The sequence below is a fragment of the Euleptes europaea genome, chromosome 15 (genome assembly GCF_029931775.1).
Source record: "Euleptes europaea isolate rEulEur1 chromosome 15, rEulEur1.hap1, whole genome shotgun sequence".
NCBI lineage: Eukaryota > Metazoa > Chordata > Lepidosauria > Squamata > Sphaerodactylidae > Euleptes > Euleptes europaea.
This window is the reverse complement of record NC_079326.1, coordinates 57,623,270-57,650,898: the sequence shown is the minus strand read 5'-3', so window position 1 is coordinate 57,650,898 and position 27,629 is coordinate 57,623,270. Positions and strand designations below refer to the sequence as shown.

General features: G+C 45.9%; 1 protein-coding gene and 1 non-coding gene across 5 annotated transcripts in view; one reads left to right on the top strand and one right to left on the bottom strand.

Moving 5' to 3' along the window:
- The window catches only part of ANKRD44 (ankyrin repeat domain 44), a 126,421-nt gene that overhangs the window by 65,152 nt on the left and 33,640 nt on the right, over positions 1-27,629 (top strand). For 2 of the 4 annotated variants that reach the window (XM_056861525.1, XM_056861524.1), the window contains exons 4-11: positions 10,656-10,856; positions 11,492-11,579; positions 14,551-14,693; positions 17,914-18,126; positions 20,138-20,216; positions 21,801-21,915; positions 24,223-24,305; positions 26,512-26,575. In XM_056861525.1, the coding sequence (XP_056717503.1) occupies positions 10,656-10,856; positions 11,492-11,579; positions 14,551-14,693; positions 17,914-18,126; positions 20,138-20,216; positions 21,801-21,915; positions 24,223-24,305; positions 26,512-26,575 (986 nt within the window). Of the gene's footprint in view, positions 1-10,655; positions 10,857-11,491; positions 11,580-14,550; positions 14,694-17,913; positions 18,127-20,137; positions 20,217-21,800; positions 21,916-24,222; positions 24,306-26,457; positions 26,576-27,629 lie in introns of all 4 variants that reach the window. The other 2 variants (XM_056861523.1, XM_056861522.1) reach the window with 1 other exon arrangement.
- On the bottom strand, positions 2,851-2,922 carry TRNAD-GUC (transfer RNA aspartic acid (anticodon GUC)). Its single transcript has one exon. It is a non-coding gene; the product is annotated as a tRNA-Asp (tRNA).

Below are 27,629 nucleotides of genomic sequence, written 5' to 3'. Positions count from 1 at the left end.
AGTGACCCCCTACTCCAAGCCCACAAGATGGCCAAGATGCCCTCCCTCTCATCATCTGCCTAAGGTCATAGAATCAGCATTGCTGACAGATCTAGCCTCTTCTTAAAAACCTCCAGGGAAGGAGAGCTCACCACCTCCCGAGGAAGCCTGTTCCACTGAGGAACTGCTCTAACTGTTAGAAAATTCTTCCTAATGTCCAGACGGAAACTCTTTTGATTTAATTTCAACCTGTTGGTTGTGGTCCGACCTTCTGGAGCAACAGAAAGCAACTCGGCACCCTCCTCATGAGCCAGGACCCCTCAGGTGGGTCACAGGATCCTGCCTGATAGATTGCGAGCCCACTATAGAGCTGCCAGGTGCTCCTTTGCATATGTACACATTGAGGGCTCTCCACCTCCTGCCGCTCTTTGCATTGCTTGCTGAGAGGAGCAGTGGAACGGTGGGCGAGATTGCACAGCAGTGCAGGTAGGTTCTGAGTCCCTGCCTCCCCTCTTGCCACGGGACTGTGTTGTGCTGTCTTAAGACTTGCTGCTGTGTGCTCGCATCTCCTTTGGTACCATAACTGCTGCCTGTGGTTATCATTTATATCCTTCATTTACACCCCATCTTTCTCCCCAGTGGAGACATAAAGTGGCTTACGTTGTTCTCCTCCATTTTTACCCTTGAAACAACCCTTTGAGGTAGGCTAGGCTAGAAGAAGAAGAAGAGTTGGTTTTTCTATGCCGACTTTCTCTACCACTTAAGCGAGAATCAAACCGGCTTACAATCACCTTCCCTTCCCCTCCCCACAACAGACACCCTGTGAGGTAGGTAGAGCTGAGAGAGCTCTAAGAGAGCTGTGGCTAGCCCAAGGTCACCCAGCTGGCCTTATGTGTAGGAGTGGGGAAACCAACTCGGTTCACCAGATTAGAGTCCGCCGCTCATGTGGAGGAGTGGGGAATCAAACCCGGTTCTCCAGATTAGAGTCTACTGCTCCTAACCACTACACCACGCTGGCTCTGGAAGAAATCACACATCATGTTTTAAATGTTTGTCTTGATGCTTTATTACTAAATTAAAAGTGTATGTTGCTGAAGAAAGTCCTTTCCCCCCCATCTCCTAGATTTGCACCCAGTGTCGATCCACCTAGGTTCTCAATTCTCTGAGAGAAAAAGTTAGCTAACAGTGAAGGCATCTAACGTAGGCCGAAACACCAAGGGCCTTGGGAAAGAAAGCTCTAGAAACAAATCAGCAAATGAATCAAAAAATATTTTTTGGTGCCAGTTTCTCTGTGCCAATGAGAACTGTTAATAGGATCAAAACAGCAGTTTCCAGTTGTTGCCAGCCATATTTTCAGTGTATGTGCTTTGAGATCAATAGACCATTATTTTGAATGCCTGTTCTGAGCTTTGGCAGCCATAGGCAAGCATAGTGCATGCAGAAACAAGAGTTTGGTTGGAGATGTGTGCCTCTTTGTGGACTCCGGTGCCCTTTTCTGGTGCCCCAAGCCAATGACAGAAATGACCCTGATTGCATAGATCAGGGGAGGGTCAGTGGCTCAGTGGTAGAGCATCTGCTTGGCATGCAGAAGGTCCCAGGTTCAATCCCTGGCATCTCCAGTGAAAGGGACTAGGCAAGTAGGTGATGTGAAAGACCCCTGTAGGTGATGTGAAAGACCCTGGAGAGCTGCTGCCGGTCTGAGTAGACAATGCTGACTTTGATGGACCAAGGGTCTGATTCAGTATAAGGCAGCTTCATGTGTGTTCGTGTGTGTTTTACTAATAAAGACCCACCCTAAATGAAACAAAAAAGGTAGTTAGCAGAAGGTTCTTTTGACATTAATAAACATTAATGTGGACATTTAAAATAGCTCTTCAGGATAGAGACACGGGGTCTTTAGGTCACCTCACTGCTCCTTAATTGTGCTGGAAAGGTAATAAATTCTACTTGCTGTGGAAAAATAAGTAGAGTTGACAGTAAGATCAATGTTCCGTGTGCCAACAGTTGTTTCTGAATTAATGCATAGAATGGAATCAATGTTGACGGCCAGTTAGAGATCAACAAAAAGTGGTAAACAGCCATATAGGTCCACGTAAAAACCCAAAAACGAGAACAAAATCTGTGTAATACCTTTTATGAGGACATTTATGAGAACTAGCCAAATCAATTGTGTCAAATAAAAAATGTGGCAGTTTGGTTGGTTCTCATAAAATAGATCACATGGATTTTGTTCTTGTTTTCTCTGCGACAGATTCGCTCATCTCAACAAAGCCCTTCTGCAAGTTCCACCCTGAAAATGGGTAAGATCGATGGCTGCCCCTACACATGTCTTCCGTGTTGTGGCTCCTACCTTATGGATCGTTCTGCCTGGTGAGGTCAGGAAGGTTCCCACGCTTCTGTCATTCCACAAACTCTGCAAAAGTGAATTATTCAAGAGGGCATTTTTATACAGGGAATAGGGCTATAGTATGGGATGGCTCAGGAGAGTGCTCTCACGAAGGCAACAGGATTGTGCCACTTTTAATGTGTTATCTGTTTGTTGTATGTATCATCCTGCTCTTACTATACTCTTGTTTGGTCCGGTAATTCTGTATTCTGCTTTGTTTGACATATCTCGTCTGCTGTTAGGGTTGCCAGCTCCAGGATGGGAAATACCTGGATATTTTGGGGGTGGAGCCTGAGGAGGAGAGGGGAGGGACTAAAGTGTCCACTGTCTCCAGGGGAACTGATCTCATGAACACATGAAGCTGCCATTTACCGAATCAGACCCTTGGTCCATCAAAGTCAGTATTGTCTACTCAGACTGGCAGGGGCTCTCCAGGATCTCAGGCAGAGGTTTTTCACATCATCTACTTGGCTGGTCCCTTTAACTGGAGATGCCAGGGATTGAACCTGGGACCTTCTGCATGACAAGCAGATGCTCTACCACTGAGCCACAGCCCCTCCCAGTTGGCCATACAACTGAACAAGTGTCATTAAAAAGGTAAAGGTCCCCTGTGCAAGCACCAGGTCATTCCTGACCCATGGGGTGACGTTACATCCCGACGTTTACAAGGCAGACTTTGTTTACGGGGTGGTTTGCCAGTGCCTTCCCCAGGTCATCTTCCCTTTACCCCCAGCAAGCTGGGAACTCATTTTACCGACCTCGGAAGGATGGAAGGCTAAGTCAACCTGGAGCCGGCTACCTGAAACCAACTTCCGTTGGGATCGAACTCGGGTCGTGAGCAGAGCTTGGACTGCAGTACTGCAGCTGACCACTCTGCGCCACAGGGCTCATTGACAATCCACCTCTAGAGGCACCATGGCTGAAACAGAGCAGAGCCCACCAAAGAGCCTAAACAGACAGTTGAACCAAGATTTGCCAGGTAGGTACAGGACAAAATATCCCATCCAATGACGACCCTATCAGTTCTCCATTTAAACAGACGAGTGGAGGGCCACTTGGAGATTGGCAACCCTGTCTGCTGTTGTTTTGCATCGTCGCCAACTCATAATCCTAACCTCGCTGCACTGCTTACTGGAGGTCTCATGCTATCGGATTTGTATGGATTTACACCACCTAATCCGCCTTGAGTCTCAATGGGAAAGGTGGGCTATAAATAAAGTAAATAAGTAAATATCAGCAAAGTCGGTTGCTGTTGTCGATATACTCATGACGGGTGGTTTGAGGCTGCTGAGGAGCAGAGGAGGGTGGTTGAAGGAGACCAGATGTGCGTTTGTTCTAAAAATTCATCATGCACAATGAGTTGGTGCTAAATGAGCCGAAAGGTCTCTCTCTCTTTCTCTCTTCTAGATAGTGTGGTTGTGCTAGACTGAAGTGTTTAGGAAACAAGACTTAGTACAGGGTGTCAAACTCAATTGTTACGAGGGCCGGATACGACATAAATGTCACTTGGTTGGGCCGGGCCATGCCTTGCCAGCCCAGATCAGGAGCGGGGTGGTGGTGGCTGCTTTGGCTGGCTTGTGGGCCAGATAAGAGCTCTCAAGGGGCCAGATCTGACCCTTAGACCTTATGTTTGACACCCCTGGTTGCCAGGTCCCTCTTCACCACCGGCAGAATGTTTTTGGAGCGGAGCCTGAGGAGGGCAGGGTTTGGGGAGGGGAGGGACTTCAATGCCATAGAGTTTAATTGTCAAAGTGGCCACTTTCTCCAGGGGAACTGATCTCTGTCACCTGGAAATCAGTTGTAATAGTGGGAGATCTACAGCTAGTACCTGGAGGTTGGCAACCCTACCAAAGCCCAATGTTCCGCTCTTTCAGGAGCAGATATATAGATGTTGTCTTCATTTGTTTCCCATCTGGATAGTTGATTACCTCTAGCTATGCCCCCTTGCCTTAAGGTTGCCCGGTCCCTCTTTGCCACCAGCAAGAGGTTTTTAGGAGGAGGGTGGGGTTTGGGGAGGGGAGGGACTTCAATGCCATAGAGTCCAACTGCCAAAGCAGTCATTTTCTCCAGGTGAACTGATCTCTATCGGCTGGAGATCAGTTGTAAATGCAGGAAATCTCCAGCTAGGACCTGGAGGTTGGCAACCCTATGCTACCAGCAGGGATCTGGCAACCCTACCACTTACACTGTAACGTAGCTTTCTGATAATGAGTAACTACTAGATGTTTGTATGTGTTGCTAATAAGGCAACCAGAATTGTAAGAAGGTAGGCTTTATTACAGTCAGATTTTACTTTTATCTGGAGCAGGAACACTCCACCTATCGCTTTCCGACATCCCGGCAGAGGATTTTCCTGAAAGTGACACTTCATTTGCCTTGTACACAACGGATAGGAAGGCAGTGGAACAACCCTGACACAAATGGGTCGTTCTGCAGAGATCTCCTGGCTTTGCCTGCAGTCCTGGGCACAGTTTTTCAAAGAGTGGAATGATCGATCTGTCACTATGGAGAACCAGTGTGGTGTAGTAGTTAAGGTGTTGGCCTGGGATCTGGGAGACCCCGGTTTGAATTCCCAGGAAGGGAGTGTCTCTCAGCCCGGGTAACACTCAGCCTAACCTACCTTGTAGGGATGTTGTGAAGTTAAAATGGAGGAGTGGGGGTAAGTTGCTTTGGGTCCCCATTGGGGGTATAAATGAAAAAAATAAATATTCTCTTAGCATCGTCCTCATTCCTTCCATCTCACTCTCCTCTCTGGTTGAACCAGTTTTGCAAGTTTTTGAATCACAATGAAATCCCGCAAAGTCTGTTTGGCCTAGATAGTTGCAGGATGTGTGTAACAATATCATAAAAACTTGTAATTACCCGGCTTGAAATATGAATTTGCCTAGAATTAAATGTAATTTCCCCTTCGTATTCTAATTCAGCTTGAAATGCAAATTGCTCTCTGCACATGTGCTGGGAAGTGTGTTTATTTTATTTTATTTTACTTTCCTTTTATTTATACATTTATACACCACTTTTCTCCCCCCACTGGGGACCAAAAAGCAGCTCACAACATCGTTCTCCCCTCCTTCATTTTATCCTCATAACAAGAACTCTGTGAGGTAGGCTGGTTAGTTGGAGTGCATGTGACCTGCCCAAGGTAACCCATTGAGTTTCCATGGCAGAGTGGAGATTCGAACCAGTGTTTCTTAGGTCCTAATCCTACACTCTAAGCACTACACCATGTACTGTGTGTATGATACCATATTTTCCGTCCTCATTCTCTGATGTTGTGCTGCTTAAGTGCCATTGAAGTCACCAGGATTTGGGCAATCTACCTGTGCACAACTTTGCAGCTGTGCGCTTTTTTGGAACAATGCACCAGGTATGCCTAATGATCACACAAACTCTGGGATCGTTTGTGCACGGGAGCTTTACCTGAGGTTCGTTGCTTGCTGGACCACACTTTCCAGTTGGGAATCTATGCATCAGCAGTCTCCAAGCTAAAATCAAGTCCCTGCCCCTTGAAATGCTTAATGTAGTGCTTAATGTGAGAGAAAATCCCTCCCCCAACCCAACTGCTGCATAAAGAAGCATTTTATGATCAACAACAAAAAATGGAGCAATCTGAAAGGGGGGGGAATCCAAGCCTCAATTTTAAAAAGCTTTTCTTTTGCTCAGAAAGAGCTCCAAGGAAGGGGAAAGCATTTGAATCCCCACCTCTGGATATGCTGCTTTGTAATTGGCTGTGAGTGAAACCAAGCTTGCGTGTCCCACACTTTGCCTTATGCATGGGGATTTCACCCAGGCTTTGCTTTAGGGAAGATGGAAGAATGGGAAGACCCTGACATTGCGAGGGCCGGGCATGAGGTAATCTCTAATGGATGGAAAACTCATGCATAGCTCCAAGGAACAACTGAGACAAACCGGGGTGGAGGTGGGGCGATCATGAGTGAAAGTACCCATGCATAAACGATCTGAGATATTTGCTCCTGATTTATATAACTCAGCTGTTCGCATCATGACACACATAACACATCATTTCAGCCATATAAAAAGTTGAGTATTGGTCCTGAGCTTGGTTTTGATGCCCATCTCAACTACAGACTTGTAGAGCTAGTCCCTAGCTGAGCCTCAGTTTTCTGACTGTGAAATGGAGCTGAAAGTAATCGGTGCCACTCTGCTGTGTGAATGAAAGGCTTTTGCACAGTACTTAGCAAAGTTAGGCTGCTTTTCCCTGCCTCATCCCTGGTGCGCAAATCTAGCGGTCCTGTTTGCAGTCACTGAAAAGGACAAAAAATGATTGCCTGAAAGTGCAGGAGAACAAATTTTAAGTATGAAGAAATGTTCCCAAGCTGAAAAAGCAGTTCCACAGGACGACCAGGTGCCTGTCAGAGAGTCGTGAGATGGATGGAGGGGCCGTGGCTCAGTGGTAGAGCATCTGCTTGGCACGCAGAAGGACCCAGGTTTAATGCCCGGCATCTCCAATTCAAGGGACTAGGCGAGTAGGTGATGGGAAAGACCTCCGCCTGAGGCCCTGGAGAGCCACTGCCGGTCAGAGTAGACAATACTGACTTTGATGGACAAGGGTCTGATTCGGTATAAGGCAGCTTCATGTGTTCATGGAATGTCTCGTGATTCTGTCATCCCGTTCTGAGTTGCTGTTTTTGGCTTTATTTTATTTTTTTAACCATCCAAATGTTAAGTCAACACAATGCATGCCTATGGACTGGCTGTTGAAGATGCCTCTTCTCCCTCCCCCCAAAAAAAGTTGCAAGTTGGTTTTGCATCAGAGAAATTGCCCACATATCAATTCAAGCACACGCCGGGTTTAGAGTCGTGAATGTCAGTGTTATTTGACAACCAGCGGGAGTGCTGGTTTCTTGCAAAACCCACTGAAATAAATATCTAATTCAATACAAAATGTTTGGAGATAAATGAAAGAGGGGGAGAGAGAAGCAGGGTTAAACAGCAGCTTATCAAAAACAAAATGCCTGCAGCTGCAATCTTTATGACCCAGAAATTGTGACATGCCGGCTTTTGTTCTGCTGGAGATTTTTATTGGCCATGACGGTCTTGAATGGATACGTTTGTAATTCCTTTAATATACATTGGAAGCACAACCCTTCTGCTGCTAAGTGCTACAAAAGACGATGCAAAATATACCTGGAATATACAGTTGAATATCTGACAGGCAGAACTTTCTGTTGGACACGCATTCTTGTCCGGTTGTTGTTGCTGACTTCACAAGTCGATTTTTATTGGCCGTGATGGTCCTGAACGGATAAGTTTGTAATTCCTTTAGTATACATTGGAAGCACAACCCTTCTGCTACTAAGCGCTACAAAAGACAGTGGACATTTATGCATGGGTACTTTCACTCACGTTCACCCCTGGTCTGTCTCTGTTGTTCCTTGGGAGTTATGTATGAGTTTTCCGTCCATTAGAGATGACCTCGCTGCCAGCCCTTGCAATATCCAGGACTTCCCATTCCTCTGTTAACCCGATTCTTCCATCTTCCCTGAGCAAAGCCCGGGTGAAATCCCCAAGCAGAAGACAAAGTGTGGGACATGCAAGCTTGGTTTCTCTCACAACCAGTTACAAAGCAGCATGGCTAGAGGCGGGGATTGAAATACTTCCTGCTTCCTGCTTTCTTGGAGCTCTTTCTGAGCAGAAGAAAACCTTTTTAAAACCGAGGCTTGGATTCCCCCCCTTTCAGATTTTTTTATTTGTTGTTCTTAAAATGCTTTTTTATGCGACAATTGGGTTGAGGGAATTTGCTCTCATACACTACAAGTAAGCCAATTACAAAGCAGCATTTCAAGGGGTGGGACTTGATTTGAGCTTGGAGACTGCTGGTGCATAGATTCCCATCAGGAAGGTGTGGGTCCAGCCAGCAACGAACCTCAGGTAAAACTCCAGTGCATAAACAACCAACATGAAATCCACCTGGAATATACAGTTGAAGGTCTGTCCGACAGAACTTTGAGTTGGTACACGCATTCTTGCTTGGTGGTTGTTGCTGACTTCTCAGGTCACTCTGTCTTCAGATTCTCTGCTGTGATTTGCTGCCGGGGTGGAGTGGAATGTGGCTTGCCACCTGTGCCCTGCCACCACTCTGAGCAGTGGCCCGACATCTGCTCTCCCCCATCAGGTTTCATGTTGGTTGATACCATCACATTGAGAGTATCTAGAATTCCCAGCTAGCGTGGTGTAGTGGTTAAGAGCAGTGGTTAGAGCGGTGGACTCTAATCTGGCTTGATTCCCCACTCCTCCGCATGAGCGGCGGGGCTCTGATCTGGCGAACTGGATTTGTTTCCCCACTGCTCCACGTGAAGCCAGCTGGGTGACCTTGGGCTAGTCACAGCTCTCTCAGCCCCACCCACCTCACAGGGTGTCTGCTTTGGGGAGGGGAAGGGAAGGTGATTGTAAGCCGGTTTGAGTCTCCCTTAAGCGGTAGAGAAAGTCGGCATATAAAAACCAACTCTTCTTCTTCTTCTTCTTCGCTTTCTCGGCAGCTGCCTGCCCAAAAGAGGAAGTGCATAATGCCATGCCATGAAGTCACATGTTTTCGCTTACTTAAGCATTGTGGGAGGACAGAAAGAGGAAGAGGAGGTGGGAAAGTTTTTGGTTCATAGAATGTCCCTCTACAGCCTTTGAGGGAATACTTTGCAGAGGAGATGGTCAACACATGTGGCTGAGAGTCATTCAGGGAGAGCCAAGAGACAATTCTTCCTGAAGAAGACAGGGAGGATCATTGTGCAAAATGTTTGTATCATTCGAAGACTAGAGGAGTGGGCATGCGGCAGGCATAGACCTGGGTGTGCGGATGCAATACAGCTCCAGGGGCAGTTGTGGTTAAATATGATCACGGTGCATTTGGATAACTTGAGCAAACTGGGGACTCAGCCAGATGCCTAGCCGAGCTCTATGCAGTGAGGCAGAGAGTGGGAGAGGGAATTTGGTTTCTTGTAGGCAGTTTTAAGAGCCGCCACACCCGTTACTTTTATTCAGATATAATATAAAGAGGTTAAGGAGTCATGCATTGGCTGTCAATCAACCTTCACCCGGGGCCATCAATCGGATTCAAACGTATCTCAAGGGGCTTTTCTGTTTTTTCACAGGCTCCTCTTGATAGCCAGAGAAAGCCTAAAAGCACAAATTCTATCCAGGATAGGGACTTGCAAGGGAAGGCAGCCTGGTATAGCCCAATCTCTTCCGATCTCAAAAGCTAAGCAGGGTTGGTTCTGCAGAGGAAGGCAGTGGCAAACCACCTCTGCTGTCACTTGCCTTGAAAGTCCCTTGCTAAGGTCGCCATAAGTTGGAAAGTAAGCTGGGTTGGAAGTTGGAAGGGGGGCCACCAAGAAAGGCTCTGCAGAGGAAGGCAATGGCAGACTACCTCTGTTTCTCACTAGCCTTGAAAGAAGAAGAAGAGTTGGTTTTTATATGCCGACTTTCTCTACCACTTAAGGGAGAATCAAACTGGCTTACAATCACCTTCCCCTCCCCACAGCAGACACCCTGTGAGATAGGTGCGGCTGAGAGAGCTCTAAGAGAACTTTGACTAGCCCAAGGTCACCCAGCAGGCTTCATGTGTAGGAGTGGGGAATCAAACCTGGTTCTCCAGATTAAAGTCCGAACCACTGCTCTTTAAAGCAGTCTTAAAGTTGCTCCAAACCACTGCTCTTAACCACCACACCACGCTGGTTCACTGTGCAAAGCTCGTTGTTGGGGTTGCAGTAAGTCACTTGTGACTTGAAAGCACTTAAGTACGTATGTGCACAATTCAGTCTATGGTGAACTTCCAGCATGAGGCATGGGTTTATAGTTTTAACTCTGTTCTTTTGGATTTAGGGCTGCTGGTTTGTTGTGTTGTCGTGTTTAGAACTTTGTTCTTGTGTTTAGAATGGTCACTCCAGGAGCCAGATGGACAGTGGAGCTGTGGACAGTGAACTGGGTTAGTTTCCCCACTCCTCCACATGAAGCCTGCTGGGTGACCTTGGGCTAGTCACAGTTCTCCGAAGTCTTTCAGCCCCACCTACTGCACAGGGTGTCTGTTGTGGGGAAGGGAAGGTGATTCTTAGCCGGTTTGAGTCTCCTTAAAAGGTAGAGAAAGTTGGCATATAAAAGCCAACTCTTCTTCTTCTTCTTCTTCCTTCATCTCCTTCTTTTCCTTCTCCTTCTCCTTCTTCTCTTAGTGTTATCAATTGTGAATCTCATGTGTGTCCTTAACACTAGCTCTGCTGTATGAAGAACGAATACCAATGCGAATACTCGTTTGTGAGATTCATCTGAGCTGTCTTTGTAGGAAGCCGTGCAAATATTGATCAAGCATTCAGCTGATGTCAACGCCCGGGACAAGAACTGGCAGACGCCCCTGCACGTCGCAGCTGCGAATAAAGCCGTCAAGTGTGCCGAAGTGATCATCCCACTTCTGAGCAGTGTCAACGTCTCCGACAGAGGGGGCCGGACAGCGCTGCACCACGCAGCCCTGAATGGCCACGTTGAAGTGAGTGGCTTAATAGTGCGGTTGTCATGAACTTAGAACATTTCTCGTTGGGTGTGTATATGTGTGCGTATGGTAGAGCACCCATTTGTGTGCAGAACGACCGCTATTCAGTCCTCGGTCTTTGCAGTCAAAGAATCTCACATGAACACATGAAGCTGCCTTATACTGAATCAGACCCTCAGTCCATCACAGTCAGTATTGTCTACTCAGACCGGCAGCGGCAGTCCAGGGTCTCAGGCAGAAAAAGGTCTTTCACATCACCCTTTCACTAGCGATGCCGGGGATTGAACCTGGGACCTTCTGCATGCCAAGCAGATGCTCTACCACTGAGGCACAGCGCCTCCCCTCTCAGGTGAATAGGCACTGGGAAAGACTTTTTCCTGTCTGAGCCTCTGGAGAGCTATGGCCAGTCAGATTAGACAATACTGAGCTAGGTGGGCCAATGTTCTGCTTCGGTACAAAGCACTCTCCTGTGCTCATATTATCAGCAAGTCACGTGTGTTCCACAGTTCTTTTACACCAAAGAAATGTTACCCCACAAGCACCTACCTGACAGGCCAGCTTGGACAACCCTAGTCAACACCTACAAAGATTGACATGTGTTTTGTTGTTGTTATTTTCTTGCCTCTCTCCAGATGGTGAATTTGCTTTTGGCCAAAGGGGCCAACATTAATGCCTTTGACAAAAAGGATCGAAGAGCTTTGCATTGGGCGGCTTACATGGGTAAGAGCATTTTATTTAAAAAAATAACCAGATTCTTACCAAGTGATCTGCATTGCAGGAGGTTATGAAAACCAGGAATCCTTTTGTAGGTTTATAATTAGTTATCGAGGAGCAACAATGCGCCTGGTGCTTTAGGAAGTGCCTAAAGTGAAGCCCCCTGCCCCGAGGCGCTTACAACCAAATACATTTGAGCCAAAGAGACGGGGAGAAATATGGGTGTGAGGAGATTGTAAGCCGGTTTGATTCTTCCTTAAATGGTAGAGAAAGTCGTCATATAAAAACCAACTCTTCTTCTCCTCCTCCTCCTCCTCCTCCTCCTCCTCCTCCTCCTCCTCCAAAAGTGTCAGCATTGGAGTGGTTCTGAGTTACATGAGGAGAGATTAAAATCAAGGAGAGACAGTAAAGTGTAAACAGCTGTGAATGTTTCGCTGTCAGGGAAGGAATATTTGAGTTGTGAATGAAGGAAGGAAGCCAAACCAAAGGTGTGATAAGGCATGTGATGGACTACTGATGAAATCTGAAAACTTTAGCAAACACTGTTGGATTGCGCCAGTTCTTTGTTGCATGCTGGCATTGTTCCCGTTTCTTGATTGGTTCAGTATAACATCAAATATTTCTTTAGACATAAGACATTGCCAGGAAGCAGACTACAAGAATGGCTTTGTGTCTTTATTGATGCAGCTGATAGGAATAAAACCGTGTTCTGGGACTGTCATGAGGTGCCATGGCTGGGTGCTCATTGGTCCCTTTCAGAGAAGAAGAGGAAGAAGAATATTTGCAAATAAACATGGGTAGGAAGAGCCAAAGACTGGAAAACTTAGAGCTGATTGTTTAGGAGGGTAGCTGTGTTGTTCTGCAATAGAAATGTTAGGCTCAAGTCCAGTAGCACCTTAGAGACCCAACAAGATTTTGGGTGAAAGCTTTAACTCTCAAAAGCTTATACCCTGAAAATCTTAAATATGTAAATTGTGGAACTCCCTGCCCCAGGATGTGGTGATGGCTGCCAACCTGGAAGCCTTTAAGAGGGGAGTGGACATGTTCATGGAAGAGAGGGGTATTTATGGCTTCTAGTAAAAATTGATACTAGTCATGATGCATGCGTATTCTCTCCAGGATCAGAGGTGCATGCCTATTATATTAGGTGCTGTTGAACGCAGGCAGGATGGTGCTGCTGCAGTCGTCTTGTTTGGGGGCTTCCTAAAGGCACCTGGTTGGCCACTGTGTGAACAGACTGCTGGACTTGATGGGCCTTGGTCTGATCCAGCACGGCCTTCCTTATGTTCTTATGTTCTTGTTTGTCTGTGATGAAGGAAGCTTTGACTCTCTGACAAATCTGGTTAATCTCTGACAAGTCTGGCCAAGGGACGTTTTGACTCTCGAAAGCTTGTTGGTCTCTGAGGTACTATTGGACATGAATCGTGGCTTATCATTTTCAGGAAGGTCTTGACTCAAAGGTGTCGGGTGCCGGAGCCAGATGGGGGCTCTGGTGCTGGTCCTGTGATCACTGCAAAGGTGGGGCGGGAGGGTGGGGCCCAGCCCATCAAGGAGGGTGAGAGGAGGACACAGGGCTTGCTTGTGGTGCGACCACGGGGCTGGGTTTCCTCGGGACAGCAGAAGTAGGGCTGCCTTTGAGACTGACCCGGAAACTCCAGCTGGTGCAGAATGTGGCGGTAAGGCTCCTTACAGGGGCCTCACTGCGAGAGCACATTTAGTCAGATCATACCAGATCAGGTTCAAGGGGCTGTTTTTGACCTTTAAAGTCTTACACGGTCTGGGACCTGCGTATCTGCAGGACTGCCTCTCCTGGTTTGCCCCTCAGAGAGCTCTACGATCAACAGATGCTAATCTCCTGGTGGTCCCTGGCCCAAAAGGTGTCCGGCTGTCCTCAACCAGGGCCAGGGCTTTTTTGGCCCCTAGCACCCCCACCCTCCTTACACCTGTGTACACACAGAACCATCTTGTGTCAACGAGAAATGCATGCCGATTGCCTCCGACTCATTCTGTGAACTCCAGCCCAGCTGAATATAATTTGAAGTTACTCAACAATCAGCACAGAGGCCAAGGAAAGACCCAAAGAAATGAAATCAAGTGAATTACCTCAAATATAATAAAGTCAACAGACTTCTCATGAGACTAATAACAAGTGTTATACCATGTTAAACATTGCACAGTGAAATATGGTCAAGTCAAGTGAAATAACAATATCAATTGTCTATTGAAGTACACAGATTAGAGCAGCAATGTTGAAATGTAAATTCAATTAGGTGACCGTGAGGTGAGACGGAGTTCCGGTAAAAGCCCATTTCAAGCTATCTTCATCAGTCGTCAATTTCAAAATCTCAAAGGGGCTTCTAACACTCTATTTCTTATGCGAGGTTGTGCTCTAATATTCTAGTTTTAACTGGTCAGCAGCTCATGCCAGTGTACAAAAAGTGATTTTTGTTGTTGCTTATAATTTGAAGTTTACAGGTTTCTTTGGAAGCAAATCCAATGAGTTTGTTCAAACCATTTGTCCTGTATCCGTGCAATATATTCCCTCACAGCAAGGATGGGCAGGTGACAGGCTGCAGTAGGCGAGAAAATTTGGCCAGACTTCAGTCCACCAGGAAATCCAGCGTGCACACCTGCTGGTAGCACAGATAGTTGGGTGGGGGGAGAGAGAATTGTACCTAAAACCCTAAAATGTCTTCGTTTTGTAAAAATTACAGCACACTGGAAAACCGCTGGCTAAGATGGGTATGATCGGGTGTGTATGGGAGCAGGTGGTCTCAACCCATAGAGGGCTTCCAAGGTGAACACCAACAATCTTTGGCTCTCTTAAAGGCAGTTGTTTCTATGCAGATGTTTTAACAAGCTTGGAATGAACATGCTTGCAATGTTGTCAGTATTTCTAACCCCCAAATGAAACGGTTTAAGGAGAACTGCACAGCGCATAGAGGTAAAACATGCAATTATTCTTTCCTTTTCTAAGGTCACTTGGAAGTCGTTGCGTTGTTGATCAGTCATGGCGCGGAGGTGACCTCGAAGGATAAGAAGGGCTACACGCCACTCCATGCGGCTGCGTCCAATGGTCAGATCAGCGTAGTGAAACACCTCCTCAATCTCGGGGTGGAGGTGAGAAGGGTGAGGGGGGTTGTTTTTAATGAGTGCTGTAATTCTGTTCTCCTGGTGTAATTCCTTCATGTTGTGACTTTCATTCTGCTATGAAATTAGATTTTCAGTGCCTTTCTGAAATGTATCCCCTTGTTGGCAAGGTTTATGGAGGAGCCAGTTCCTGTCATCTGGATTATTGATTTTCTCATCCTTTTTGGCCATGAGACTTAAATACTAGAGCTGTTGGGAGTGACAGATTTAGGTGCGATTATATTGAATTCCCCTTCCCTCCAAGGTAGAAATACATTCGGAATGCAGAATGCCAGGCAGAGGTGCCATTGAAACATAAGATATATACCAGTTGTACTTTCTGAAAGTAAAGATAAGTGAGATCCTATGTTGCTGGGCCCTGACCTGGATGGCCGAGGCTAGCCTGATCTCATCAGATCTCTGAAGCTAAGCAGGGTCAGCCCTGGTTAGTATTTGGATGGGAGACCACCAAGGAAGTCTAGGGTTGCTATACAGAGGAAGGCACTGGCAAACCACCTCTGTTAGTCTCTTGCCTTGAAAATCCCATAAGGGGTCTCCATAAATCCGCTGCGACTTGACGGCACTTTACACACACACACACACACATGTTGCTGGGCAGGTTTTTTCATATTTTACGATGTCACCTCTCCCTCCCCCATAGCTGACTACATAGATAATTAACTTGGAAATGAACAAGAAAACTTTCATAGAATCATAGAGTTGGAAGGGACAAACAGGGTCATCTAGTCCAAGTCCCTGCACAATGCAGGAAATTCACAACTACCTCCTTCCCCACACCCCCAGTGACCCCTGCTCCAAGCACAGAAGATGGCCAAGGTGCCCTCCCTAAGGTCATAGAATCAGCATTGCTGACAGATGGCCACCTAGCCTCTGCTTAAAAACCTCCAGGGAAGGATTGCTCACCACCTCCCAAGGAAGCCTGTTCCACTGAGGAACTGCTGTAACTGTTAGAAAATTCTTCCTAATGTCTGGATGGAAACTCTTTTGATTTAATTTCCAACCCGTTGGTTCTGGTCCTACCTTCTGGGGCAACAGAAAGCAACTCGGCACCCTCAACCCTCCTCTCTATGACAGCCCTTCAAGTACTTGAACATGGTTATCATATCACCTCTCAGACTTCTCTTCAGGCTAAGCATACCCAGCTCCTTCAACCTTTCCTCATAGGACTTGGTCTCCAGACCCCTCACCATCTTTGTTGCCCTCCTCTGGACATGTTCCAGCTTGTCTACATTGTTCTTGAATTGCGGCACCAAAAACTGAAAACAATACTCTAGGTGGTCTAACCAGAGCAGAGTAAAGCGATATGTTTCCTTAGCTAAACATGTAAATAAATAACAACCAGAATCCTTGAGTTTCTAAATATTTCCCTTCAAAGTTTCTATTGCATGCTGGTAAAAAGCAGTCCGTTTTAAGGCCTGTCTTTAAGATGTCCCTCAAAACATTCTGAGAGGAAGATATGCTTCTTCAAGACGGTATTGTGAATAGTATTTTCAAAACAGAAAAGCTTCATCTCAGATGTTTCTTGGGATGGATTCATCTGCTTTTTTATTGATTAAACTGGGACTTTACACCCCCAAGAAAGAAATGTCTGGCAGCTTTTCTTTCTTAGAGCTCTGATTTTATTATGTGATTTTAAAAACCTCTTATATCAAAGAAATGTCTTCTTGAAAGACTGCCTTTTATCCTCACGACAGCTTCATGGCAGATCATAGAACTGGCAGTTCTTCACTGTCACCCTATAAATATTTTAGAAAAAAGATAGAGACATGACACATTCACAACACACAACACACACATAACAACTTCTGTATTTGTGTGTGTGAAGTGCCGTCAAGTCGCAACCAACTTATGATGACTCCCCCATAGGGTTTTCAAGCCAAGAGATGAACAGAGGAGATTTGCCATTGCCTGCCTCCATGGAGCAACCCTGGGCTTCCTTGGTGGTCTCCCATCCAAGTACTAACCAGGACTGACCCTGCTTAGCTCCCATGATCTGACGAGATCAGGCTAGCCTGGGCCATCCATGTCAGGTCAGCTATTCAGAGGTGGTTTGCCATTGACTGACTCTGTGTAGCAACCTTGGACTTCCTTGGTGGTCTCCCATCCAAGTACTAACCAGGGCCAACCCTGCTTAGCTTCCAAGATCTGGCAAGATCAGGCTAGCCTGATCTCCCATCTAGGTCAGGGCATTATTTAACTAAAAACTTTCAGTTCATTGCTGAATTAACAATCTACTGAATTCTCCACAAGATTGTATTGTATTGACTCAAATCTGTGTAATCTGCCTTGAGTCCCAATGAGAAAGGCAGACTATAAATGACGTAAATCAATGAATCAATAAGATGAAGAACAACAAAAAGATTAAAGGGGTGAACGTGTCTTATGGATTGTTATTGACTGGAGTTTATTTTTGTCAGTGATATCTTCTTGCACACAAATAACACAGGGTTGCTGGTGGGGCCCTGAAATCTCCCAAAAGTATAACTGATCTCCAGACCCTAGAGCTCAGTTCCCCCGAAGGCAATGGAGGGTGGACTCTATGGTGTTATACCCCACTGAGGTCCTTCCCCTCCACAAACCCCACCATCCCCAGGCTCCACCCCCAAATCTCCAGGAATTTTCCAACCTGCAGTTGGCAACCCCACGGTAACAGTCTCATGGCTGTTCTACTCTCCAATGATAACCATCTTTAAGTACTTGAAGGGCTGTCATATAGAGGATGGTGCCGAGTTGTTTGCTGTTGCCCCAGAAGGTCGTACCAGAAACAATGGGTTGAAATTAAATCAAAAGAGTTCCCGTCTAGACAATAGGAAGAATTTTCTAACAGTTAGAATTGTTCCTCAGTGGAACAGGCTTCCTCGGGAGGTGGTGAGCTCTCCTTCCCTGGAGGTTTTTAAGCAGAGGCTAGATGGCCATCTGTCAACAATGCTGATTCTTTGACCTTAGGCAGATGATGAGAGGGAGGGCATCTTGGCTATCTTCCTGGCATGGAGTAGGGGCCACTGTGTGTGTGGTGGGGAGGTAGTTGTGAATTTCCTGCATTGTGCAGGGGGTTGGACTAGATGACCCTGGTGGTTCCTTACAATTCTATGATTCTATGAATTGGGCCAACAAGCGGTCAACTGTGGGTGAGGCAAAAGCCAATGAGCTGATGTCCATCGTTGAATTAACTGTTCCCATCTCCTTGCAGATTGATGAAATGAACATCTACGGAAATACCGCACTTCACATCGCTTGCTACAATGGGCAGGATTCTGTGGCCAACGAGCTGATCGACTACGGGGCTAATGTCAACCAGCCCAACAACTGCGGCTTCACTCCTTTGCATTTTGCGGCAGCTTCCACGCATGGAGCTCTTTGTCTGGAGCTGCTGGTGAATAATGGGGCAGACGTTAATATTCAGGTAAAGCGAGATGTTTTTCCATTTCGAAGGTCTACAATTCATCTCTGCCTTGATTTGAAACTTCTGTTAAATTGCAGGGAAACAGATGCTGAGGGAAGATGTCTGAATGATAATATTTTACACCATATTTTTGTAGTTGGGTACAGATAATGGTGTGTATCAGTTTTGAAGGGTATGTTGAAAATTACTTTTTTAATTTAAAAAACCCAGTAGGTTTTTTTGGGGGGCTAGCTAAATGCTTTTCATTCCAGTCGAGATCCTTTAGATTGGGTCATTATCAATTTTAACACATCGGTAACTGAGATGCTGTGCCTTGCTACGAAGCCTGATGGAACACGGCCTTGGTGCCTAGAGTTGCCATCTTTTAACCTGGCAAATGTGAGCAGTTCAGATATTGGGTTAGTTCCAGTACAACATTTCCGCTTGCTCTGCAGCTCTTGCACAAGAGGAAACTCAGGAAGAAGACTGTGGTAGTCGCTTGTGCTAAGTCAGTCTTATTGTATCCCCACTTGTGTTTTTGCTTGCCCGAGATATTGGCTAACCAAGATCAGGTTCAAGGTGATGGTTTTGACCTTTAAAGCCTTACACAGACTGGGTCCCTCGTATCTTTGGAACCGCATCTCCTGGTATACCCCCCGAAGGACATTAAGATCGTCCAATGAGAATTTACTGGCGGTCCCTGGCCCTAAGAGTGTGTGGCTGTCCTTGACAAGAGCCAGGGCCGAAAAAGCCGGTCTGGTGGAATGCTCTGCCTGGTAACATCAGGGCCCTGCGGAATCTGAAAGTATTCCGCAGGGCCTGCAAGACAGAGCTCTTCCCCCAGGCCTACAACTGAGGACAGCCGCTTATATCAGCTTATATCATCTTATACCATCTTTACTGGCCTCCACACCTTCCCTCCCTTGAATGGGAATAATATAAATTGAAGGGTTGCCACCTGTATGATGCCTACAGTTTACTTAGCATTTAGTGCGCCATTATGTTAGTGTTTTAGAGTTTTATTGTTTGGTTTTATTAAGGATTATATATATATTGTTTGTGTTTTTAAATGCTGTTACCCACTCTGAGCCAGCTTGCTGGGGAGGGCGGGTTATAAGTCTAATAAATAAATAAATGACCAAATTCTGGGCCCTATAATATGTAGGGAGGAAAGCTCTAGGTCAGGGGTGTCGAACTCATTGGTTACGAGGGCCAGATATGACATAAATGTCACTTGGTTGGGCCGGGCCATGTCTCGCCAGCCCAGATTGAGAGGGAGGGATGGCTGCCTCATCTGGCGAGCCAGTAGTGTGCTCGCCAGCCCAGGTCAGGACTGGGGGAGGTGGCTGCCTCAGCTGCTGAGCCCTCTACAGGCTCGCCAAGCCAGATCAAGAGCGGGGGTGGCTGCTTGGGCTAGCTTGCGGGCCGGATAAGAGCTTTCAAGCAGCCGGATCCAGCCCACAGGCCTTATGTTTGACACTCCTGCTCTAGACTCTCATGCCTGACTTTCCCACAAGGACCTGCAGCAAAACTACCCTGAAGCGTACGAGTAAGGTGGGGAGGAAATTTTCTGTGTATTGCAGCTCATGCTATTCTGGCATTTAACTCATACTTCAGACTTGATTTGTGACACACTTTCCCAAAAAAGGAGTTGCAGCCCTTGATTGCTAACAGAAATTCAAGCATGGGGTAGAATGGAGATGGCATTCCAATATGCATTAAATTTATTTAACATCTGTGTTTCTTAAAAGCATATTGGCTGTTTCTCTTGGCCTTCTCTACGAACATATTTTTTCTCCTTTAACACATGTTTTTGAAACTGAAAGCAATGCTGATTTAAAGTCTGTTCTGCCCCCTCCCCATGAGGACTAATTCAATTCATAATACCTTTTTAAAAACCTATTAATAGAACTCTGAAATTTTGAACAGTCCATATATGTGGATAGATGGCATCCTTAACGGTTATCTTCCAACTGAACTTTAAATTGCCATGATTAAAGTTATTTGAGGTGTTTACTTTTGTACTTGACAGAGTACAGATGGGAAGAGTCCGTTGCATATGACGGCAGTGCATGGGAGATTCACGCGGTCACAAACCCTCATTCAGAATGGTAAGATGGTCCTTTTACTGCGGTCCCGGTCCTCTTGGAGGTTTGTTTTTCTCAGAAACATTAGCAGTGCATTCCTAAGGAGATTTACTCCATTCTAAGCCCATTGAAACGAATGGGCTTAGACTGGAGTAACTCTCCTTAGGAATGCACTGTGTGGTGTAGTGGTTAAGGGCGGTGGTTCAGAACGGTGGACTCTGATCTGGAGAACCAGGTTTGATTCTCCACTCCTCATGAGCGGAGGATGCTAATCTGGTGAATAGGGTTGGTTTCCCCACTCCTCCACATAAAGCCTGCTGGGTGACCTTGGGCTACTCACAGCTCTCTCTGAACTCTCTCAGCCCCACATGCCTCACAAGGTGTCTGTTGTGGGGAGAGGAAGGCAAGGCAATTGTAAGCTGGTTTGATTCTCCTTAAAAGGTAGAGAAAGTCGGCATATAAAAACCAACTCTTCTTTTTAAACTTTGCAAAATACACAGGCAATGTCTGGACGCTTCAGGAAAGCAGTGCAAAAACTGCAGACTTGAATTTTATGGAATTGGCTATAAATCATTATACATAATTACTGGTTCTAAAACATCTTTCAAATCAGAAGAAATATTGCTTTTGGTTGCAAGATGGAGAGTTTGGGGGTGAATTTGCTAGCTGCACCCGGAATAACATTGGCAACAAGTCAGAAAAGTAAACACATTTCTGGGTATCTGAAGGTGGCTATCATGGAGGTGAACAACCCATTTGTATGAGGGTAAAGCTTTTTTTTTTTTTAACTTCTTAAGTTGCTTGGAAATAATTATGTATATTTTGGAACACTGTCAAGAAATATAGGGTCAAGCACTAAGAACAATGATTTCTGCTATAGCAAGATGGATAATTTTCAGCTGGTGACTTACTTGCATGGCAAGAACTTGCTTCAAAAAATTGTTTGAATTGTAAAACGTCCAAAAATAACACCCTAAAAATAACTGCCCTGAGCCCGACCTTGGTTAGGAAGGGTGGGTTAAAAATCTAATAAACAAACAAACACATATGATCACCTCTGCTTTTGTGGGTTGGGCCTAGTGAGAGAGAGAGATATTCCTCACAAATACAGTAGCCCCTCTCCATTCACCAGCTTACAGTCACCTTCCCTTCCCCTCCCCACAACAGACACCCTGTGATGTAGCTGGAGCTGAGAGAACCCAGCTGATTTCATGTGGAGGAGTGGGGAAACCAACCCAGTTCACCAAATTAGCGTCTGCCGCTCATGTGGAGGAGCGGGGAATCAAACCCGGTTCTCCAGATCAGAGTTCACCGCTCCAAACCACCACTCTTGACCACTACACAATGCTGGCTCTCAGTCACGTGATGCTGTCTCCGACCTGTTTTATTCCCACCGTACCTCCATCATAATCATCTCGGTGTTAAATTTCGCAGGAAATTTGATTGTTTTTTTCCCTGTTTCCCAGTATTCGAGGACCATTCGTGGTGATCCTGGGAATGGATCCCCTTGAGAATGACGGCAGTCTACTGTAACATGAAACCCTGCTTCACTGCATTGCTCTCGATCTTCATGCATTTATTTTTGTGTTTTGGAAATGTCTTTTCCAGGAGGTGAAATAGACTCGGTCGATAAAGATGGCAACACTCCTCTCCACGTGGCTGCAAGATACGGGCACGAGCTTTTGATTAACACCCTGATAACCAGCGGAGCTGAAAGTTCCACGTATGTTGCTGACTGAATAACGCTTGTAGCCGTCAAAAAAGAGGGGGCTGCCTAGGGGGGCAATGTGCGAATCTGGCAACAATGGTAAAAGCATCGTTGTGAATATTCTAGCAGACAGCAGTAGGCAACGTGGATTCAATGGCTGCTGGCATTCAGCCTCCGTAATGCCAAAGAAATGTTGATTAACATGATAGAAGGTTGGAATGGCAGGTGTTTCAGTCTCTTCCTCTGAAATCAGTGTAAATTTCATACCAGTATTTCCAGACCTAATCTGGTTATCTGTAGGGTTGCCAGGTCCCTCTTCGCCACTGGCAGGCAAAATTAAATGAAAAAGTGATAGGGTTAGAAATAGGGTTGCCAACTTCCAGGTACTAGCTGGAGATGTGCTATTACAACTGGTCTCCAGGTGATAGAGATCAGTTCTCCTAGAGAAAATGGCTGCTTTGGCCATTGGACTCTATGGCACTGAAGTCCTTCCCCTCCACAAACCCTGCCCTCCTCAGGCTCCTCCCCAAAAACCTGCCACCAGTGGCGAAGAGGTACTTGGCAACCCTAGTTGGAAGTGATTTTTCTTTCTGTTTGTGATGGAAAATGAGAAATTTTATTTTTCCAGATAGTAAATCTGTATAGATTTAGAGAGAGGGATTATCTTACTGCCTTGGGGAAGTCAAACTTTTGTAGCTGGCTCCTTTAAAAAGTTTTCACCGGTTCCTTTTCTTGGTGCTTAAGGTAGAAATGAACCATCAGCAAGAGAACCAGGTTCAGTGATCTGGCTTATTCACTCGAAATTTCTATTACATGCTTTGCTGGCCGGTACGTTGATCAAATAAAAGGCCTCTGCTGAGAAGCCCAACCAAGTATGAAGGCTGCTTGAAGATTTTAGGCACACATCCATGACAGAAGCCAAATTAGCTGCCCAGAACCTAGGATGAAAATCTGAAAATACATTAGTAAAAAAAAGATTGCATCTTGATCTTCTGAATGGACATCTGGCGGCAAGGATTTTTGTGGTGGAATTAGCAGGAGATACCATCAAAGGACAAGAGCTAAGACTAACCATGTTTTTAAAAGGATGAAGAAATAAGTACTAGATTAAACATTGTACTTAGTATAGTATAGAGAAACTACAGCTTGAGAGAGAGAGGGCCAGCCCACCAGGCTATATTCAGACTGAACATTTTAGCCCATGTTGACATTCTTTATGCTATCTGTACTGCATCCTCTATTCAGACATCGTTTTTGCTTCCGGGTTTTCTCCTCCTGTGCTATTTGCCTTGTTGAATAGCTAGCAATATTATCTAGGGTTGGGGTGGTAGTGGATACTTGGCCAACTTGGAAGGCTTTAAGAAGTTTTAGTGCCAACTTGGAAGACTTTAAGAAGGGAGTGGACATGTTCATGGAAGACAGGGCTATCCATGGCTTCAAGTCAAAATGGCTACCAGTCATGACGCATACCTGCTTTCTCCAGTATCAGAGGAACAGGCCTATTATATGAGGTGCTGTGGAACACAGGCAGGATAATGCTGCTTAAGTCATCTTGTTTGTGGGCTTCCTAGAGGCCCCTGGTTGGCCCCTATGTGAACAGACTGCTGGACTTGATGGGCCTGGGTCAGATCCAGCAGGGCTTTTCTTATGTTCTTATGACTTTGGTTGGTACTTGAATGGGAGACCACCAAGGAAGTCCAGGGTTTCTATGCAGAGGCAGACAATGGCAAACCGCCTCTGTTTGTTTGACATGATCTAGCTGGCCCAAGCTAGCTCGATCTCCTCAGAACCTGGATACTAAGCTAGTCGGAGGCAGGCCATGGCAAACCACCTCTGCCTGTCTCTTGCCTTGAAAATCCCATGAGGGGTTGCCATAAGCTAACTGAGACTTGATGGCAAACAAAAAAAAAAAAAAAGACAAGAAAAAGAGCAGTGATGGAATGTGTTAGTGCTTGTGGTTGTCAAATAAGCCCAGACAGGTGTATTATTATAGTAAGGAAGCCTATCATCTAGGTGGTGGCTGGAGATCTCCCATTATTACAACTGATCTCCAGATGATAGAGATCAGTTCCCCTGGATAAAATGGTCGCTTTGGCAATTGGACTCTATGGCACTGAAGTCCCTCCCCTCTCCAAACCCCACCCTCCTCAGGCTCCACCCCCAAAATCTCCAGGTATTTCCCAACCCAGAGCAGGCAACCCTACTATTCATGACATCCTCATGAGTAGCTCCTTCTATGGCACATGGAATTTGATTGAACTTTGAAGGACATCTGCTGGATTTATTTGGAAGTATTGGTAAGGCGGTTCATCTGTTTTTCAGGTGCGGCATCCACAACATGTTCCCCTTACACCTAGCAGCACTTAATGCTCATGCTGACTGCTGCCGGAAGTTGCTATCATCAGGTAAGCAAATCCCAAAGAGCATGCGCAGCTTGCTTAATGTTGCGCTTGGGCTGCTTATGGCTCCTCCTTTTGCTCGGCACAGCTGTGCATTCTATTCCATGTACATGCTTCACTCCCTTGCCCCTTGATGTACAATACTTTATGTACGGGCATCCGTATCATTCTTGTAATCTGTACTGTTATCTGTACTGTTCATGCTTCAGACATGCAGAATGCTTTTTTTTAGATCCCTGGTGGCCACAGAGAATGAGCCTTGCATTTAAAGGTTTTCCCAGAATGAATGGCTTGGACCCACTGGGGAATTTCCAAACAGGAGGGATTTCCATCAGTGGAGAACAACATATTTTCCTCCTCCCCTCCATCTGCAGCAGGAGGAAGGAATTGGCATAAATCACACACACACGCACTTCCATCCTTGGAAATCCTCTGGGAGAATCCAAGCCAAGAGTTAAATCTTTGGTCCTCTTTTGAACAGGAAATTAGATTTGTTTTGTTTGGTTTGGTGTAGTGGTTAAGAGCGGTGGTTTGGAATGGTGGAGTCTGATCTGGAGAACCAGTTTTGATTCCCCACTCCTCCACATGAGCAGCGGAGGCTAATCTGGTGAACCGGGTTGGTTTTCCCACTCCTACACATGAAGCCAGCTAGGTGACCTTGGGCTAGTCACAGTTCTCTCAGCCCCACCTACCTCACAGGGTATCTGTTGTGGGAAGGGAAAGGGAGGGTAATTGTAAGCCAGTTTGATTCTGCCTTAAATGGTAGAGAAAGTCGGCATATAAAAACCAATTCTTCTTCTTCTTCAAGGTAAAAGTAGTCCCCTGTGCAAGCACAGGGTCATTACTGACCCATGGAGTGATGTCACATCCCAATGTTTACTAGGCAGACTGTGATTACGGGGTGGTTTGCCATTGCCTTCCCCAGTTGTCTACACTTTATCCCCAGCAAGCTGGGTATTCAGAACAACCCTGTGGGGTACGTTAGGATGTGAAAGAATAGTCCCTGTTCATCCAGTGAGTGCCATGATTGGATAGGGTTTTGAACCCACGTCTCTCCAGTAGGTACAAAGAGGGGTTCTGTCTTCACCTGAGATTGCTTTGTGACTACTGTCATATGGGAGCATATCAGAACATACAAAGCTGCCTTATCCTGAATCAGACCCTCGGTCCATCAAAGTCAGTATTGTCTACTCAGACTGGCAGCAGCTGTCCAGGGTCTCAGGTAGAGAAAGGTCTTTCATATCATCTGCTACCAGAAGTGAAGTGACTTGACGGCACTTAACACACAAACACACACTACCAGATCCTTTAGAAGGAGATGCCAGGGATAGAACCTGGGACCTTCTGCATTCTAAGGATATGCTCTACCACTGAGCCACACTCCCTTTCTAGTATGTCTCAGTGACAGTAGCATAAAATCATTCTTTTGCTAATACAGTAGCATTGGTCGAGGGGACTATTTTTGATTTTAGCAGGTACTTTCTGAAAAATAAATGGCTTGCCAAAAGACAGAAATATGACCAAAACAAAGAACATGCCTATATCATGCATGAAAGGCAGGTAGAAGTGTTTCTGCATGTCTGAGAATGTGTCATCTGTAGAAGCCCTGGGGGAAACCACCATAGTCATTTTCTTCATTCCTGCCGTTTCCCACGGAGCACGCAAACCAATCCTTCGCTGTGGAATTTTGCTGTTTTCTCGCCACAATAAACGTTAGTTGCTTTCCATAAAAAAAACATTTGCATTTTCCTAGAAAGTCTTCCTTTCTTCCTCGGGCGCGAAATGCAATCAATAAATAAAAATCCCATTCGCTGCACGCTGAGGCAATCTCTGGGCCTCCCTGGCTTTCCTTGCCGAGTCTTCTGCCTTCACGCCCCCGCTGTCACGGTTCTCTCTCGATAGCAATCTGCCTCTGTAACAGCCTGCCGCATAATTTAAGTCGTTATATAGCACAGGGCTGAATGCGATAATAAATTCTTTTTGACTTTACCGGCCTTCTTTATATAGCTGGCAAGCTTGAGCAGCCCCTGTCCGTTTCTATGACAACCATCTTGCTGACTACAGTAATGTCTTCCTTCTGTTTGTCTGTGTGTGCGTGGTTTTTTCCCCTGACTAACTGATTTTTCTGTCTCTGCAATGTTTCTTGCGGCTTAACTAGGACAAAAGTATAGCGTAGTGTCCTTGTTTAGTAATGAGCACGTGCTGTCTGCAGGCTTTGAAATAGACACCCCAGATAAATTTGGAAGGACATGCCTCCACGCCGCTGCAGCCGGAGGGTGAGTAATATTGACATTGTAAATGCCGTGGTTGTATGTGGTGCAGCTCTGTGGTCTCTCCGCAAAAGAATTTGTTCCAAATAAGGACTTGCAAAATGACTGAAGAACTTGGGTTTCCGAGGACTGTAGTCTGCACACTCGAGGTCTGTGTACATGACAGAGATTTTCCAAGGGTAGTCATGTTGGTCTGCAGTACAACAGCTAGATTCGATTCCAGTAGCACCTTCAAGCCCAATTAGATGTTCGGGGTATGAGCTGTTGAGAGTCAAAGCTCCTGTTGGTCATTTATGCATGGGTACTTTCATTCACGTTCGCCCCTGGTCTCTCAGTTGTTCCTTGGAGTTATGCATGCGTGTTGCATCCATTAGAGATGACCTCGCTGCCAGCCCTCATAAATCCCGGGACTTCCTATTCCTCCGTTAACCTGACTCTTCCCTCTCTCCGAGCTCTTTTGATTTAATTTCAACCCGTTGGTTCTGGTCCAACCTTCTGAGGCAACAGAAAACAACTTGGCACCCTCCTCTATATGACATCCCTTCTTGAAGATGGTTATCATATTCCCTCTCAGTCTTCTCCTCTTCAGGCTAAACATTGGAAATCCCCGTGCATTAGGCAAAGCGCAGGACATGCAAGCTTGGTTTCTCTCACAGCCAATTACAAAGCAGTGTGTAAAGAGGCGGGAATTCAAATGCTTCCTGCTTCCTCGGAGCTCTTTTTGAGTAGAAGAAAGGCTTTTTAAAACCGAGGCTTGGATTCCCCCCTTTCAGATTGCTTCTTCTTCTTTCTTTTTTTTGTTCTTAAAATGCGTTTTTGTGCGGCAATTGGGTTTGGGGGGGGTAATTTTCTCATTGGGGAAGGCACTGGCAAACCACCCTGTAAAACAAAAGTCTGCCTAGTAAACGTCGGGATGTGACGTCACCCCATGGGTCAGGAATGACCCGGTGCGTGCACCTTTACCTTTTTCTAATTTTCTCACAGAAAACACTACAAAATAAGCCAATTACAAAGCAGCTTTTAAAGGGGCGGGGACTTGGTTTGAGCTTGGAGGCTGCTG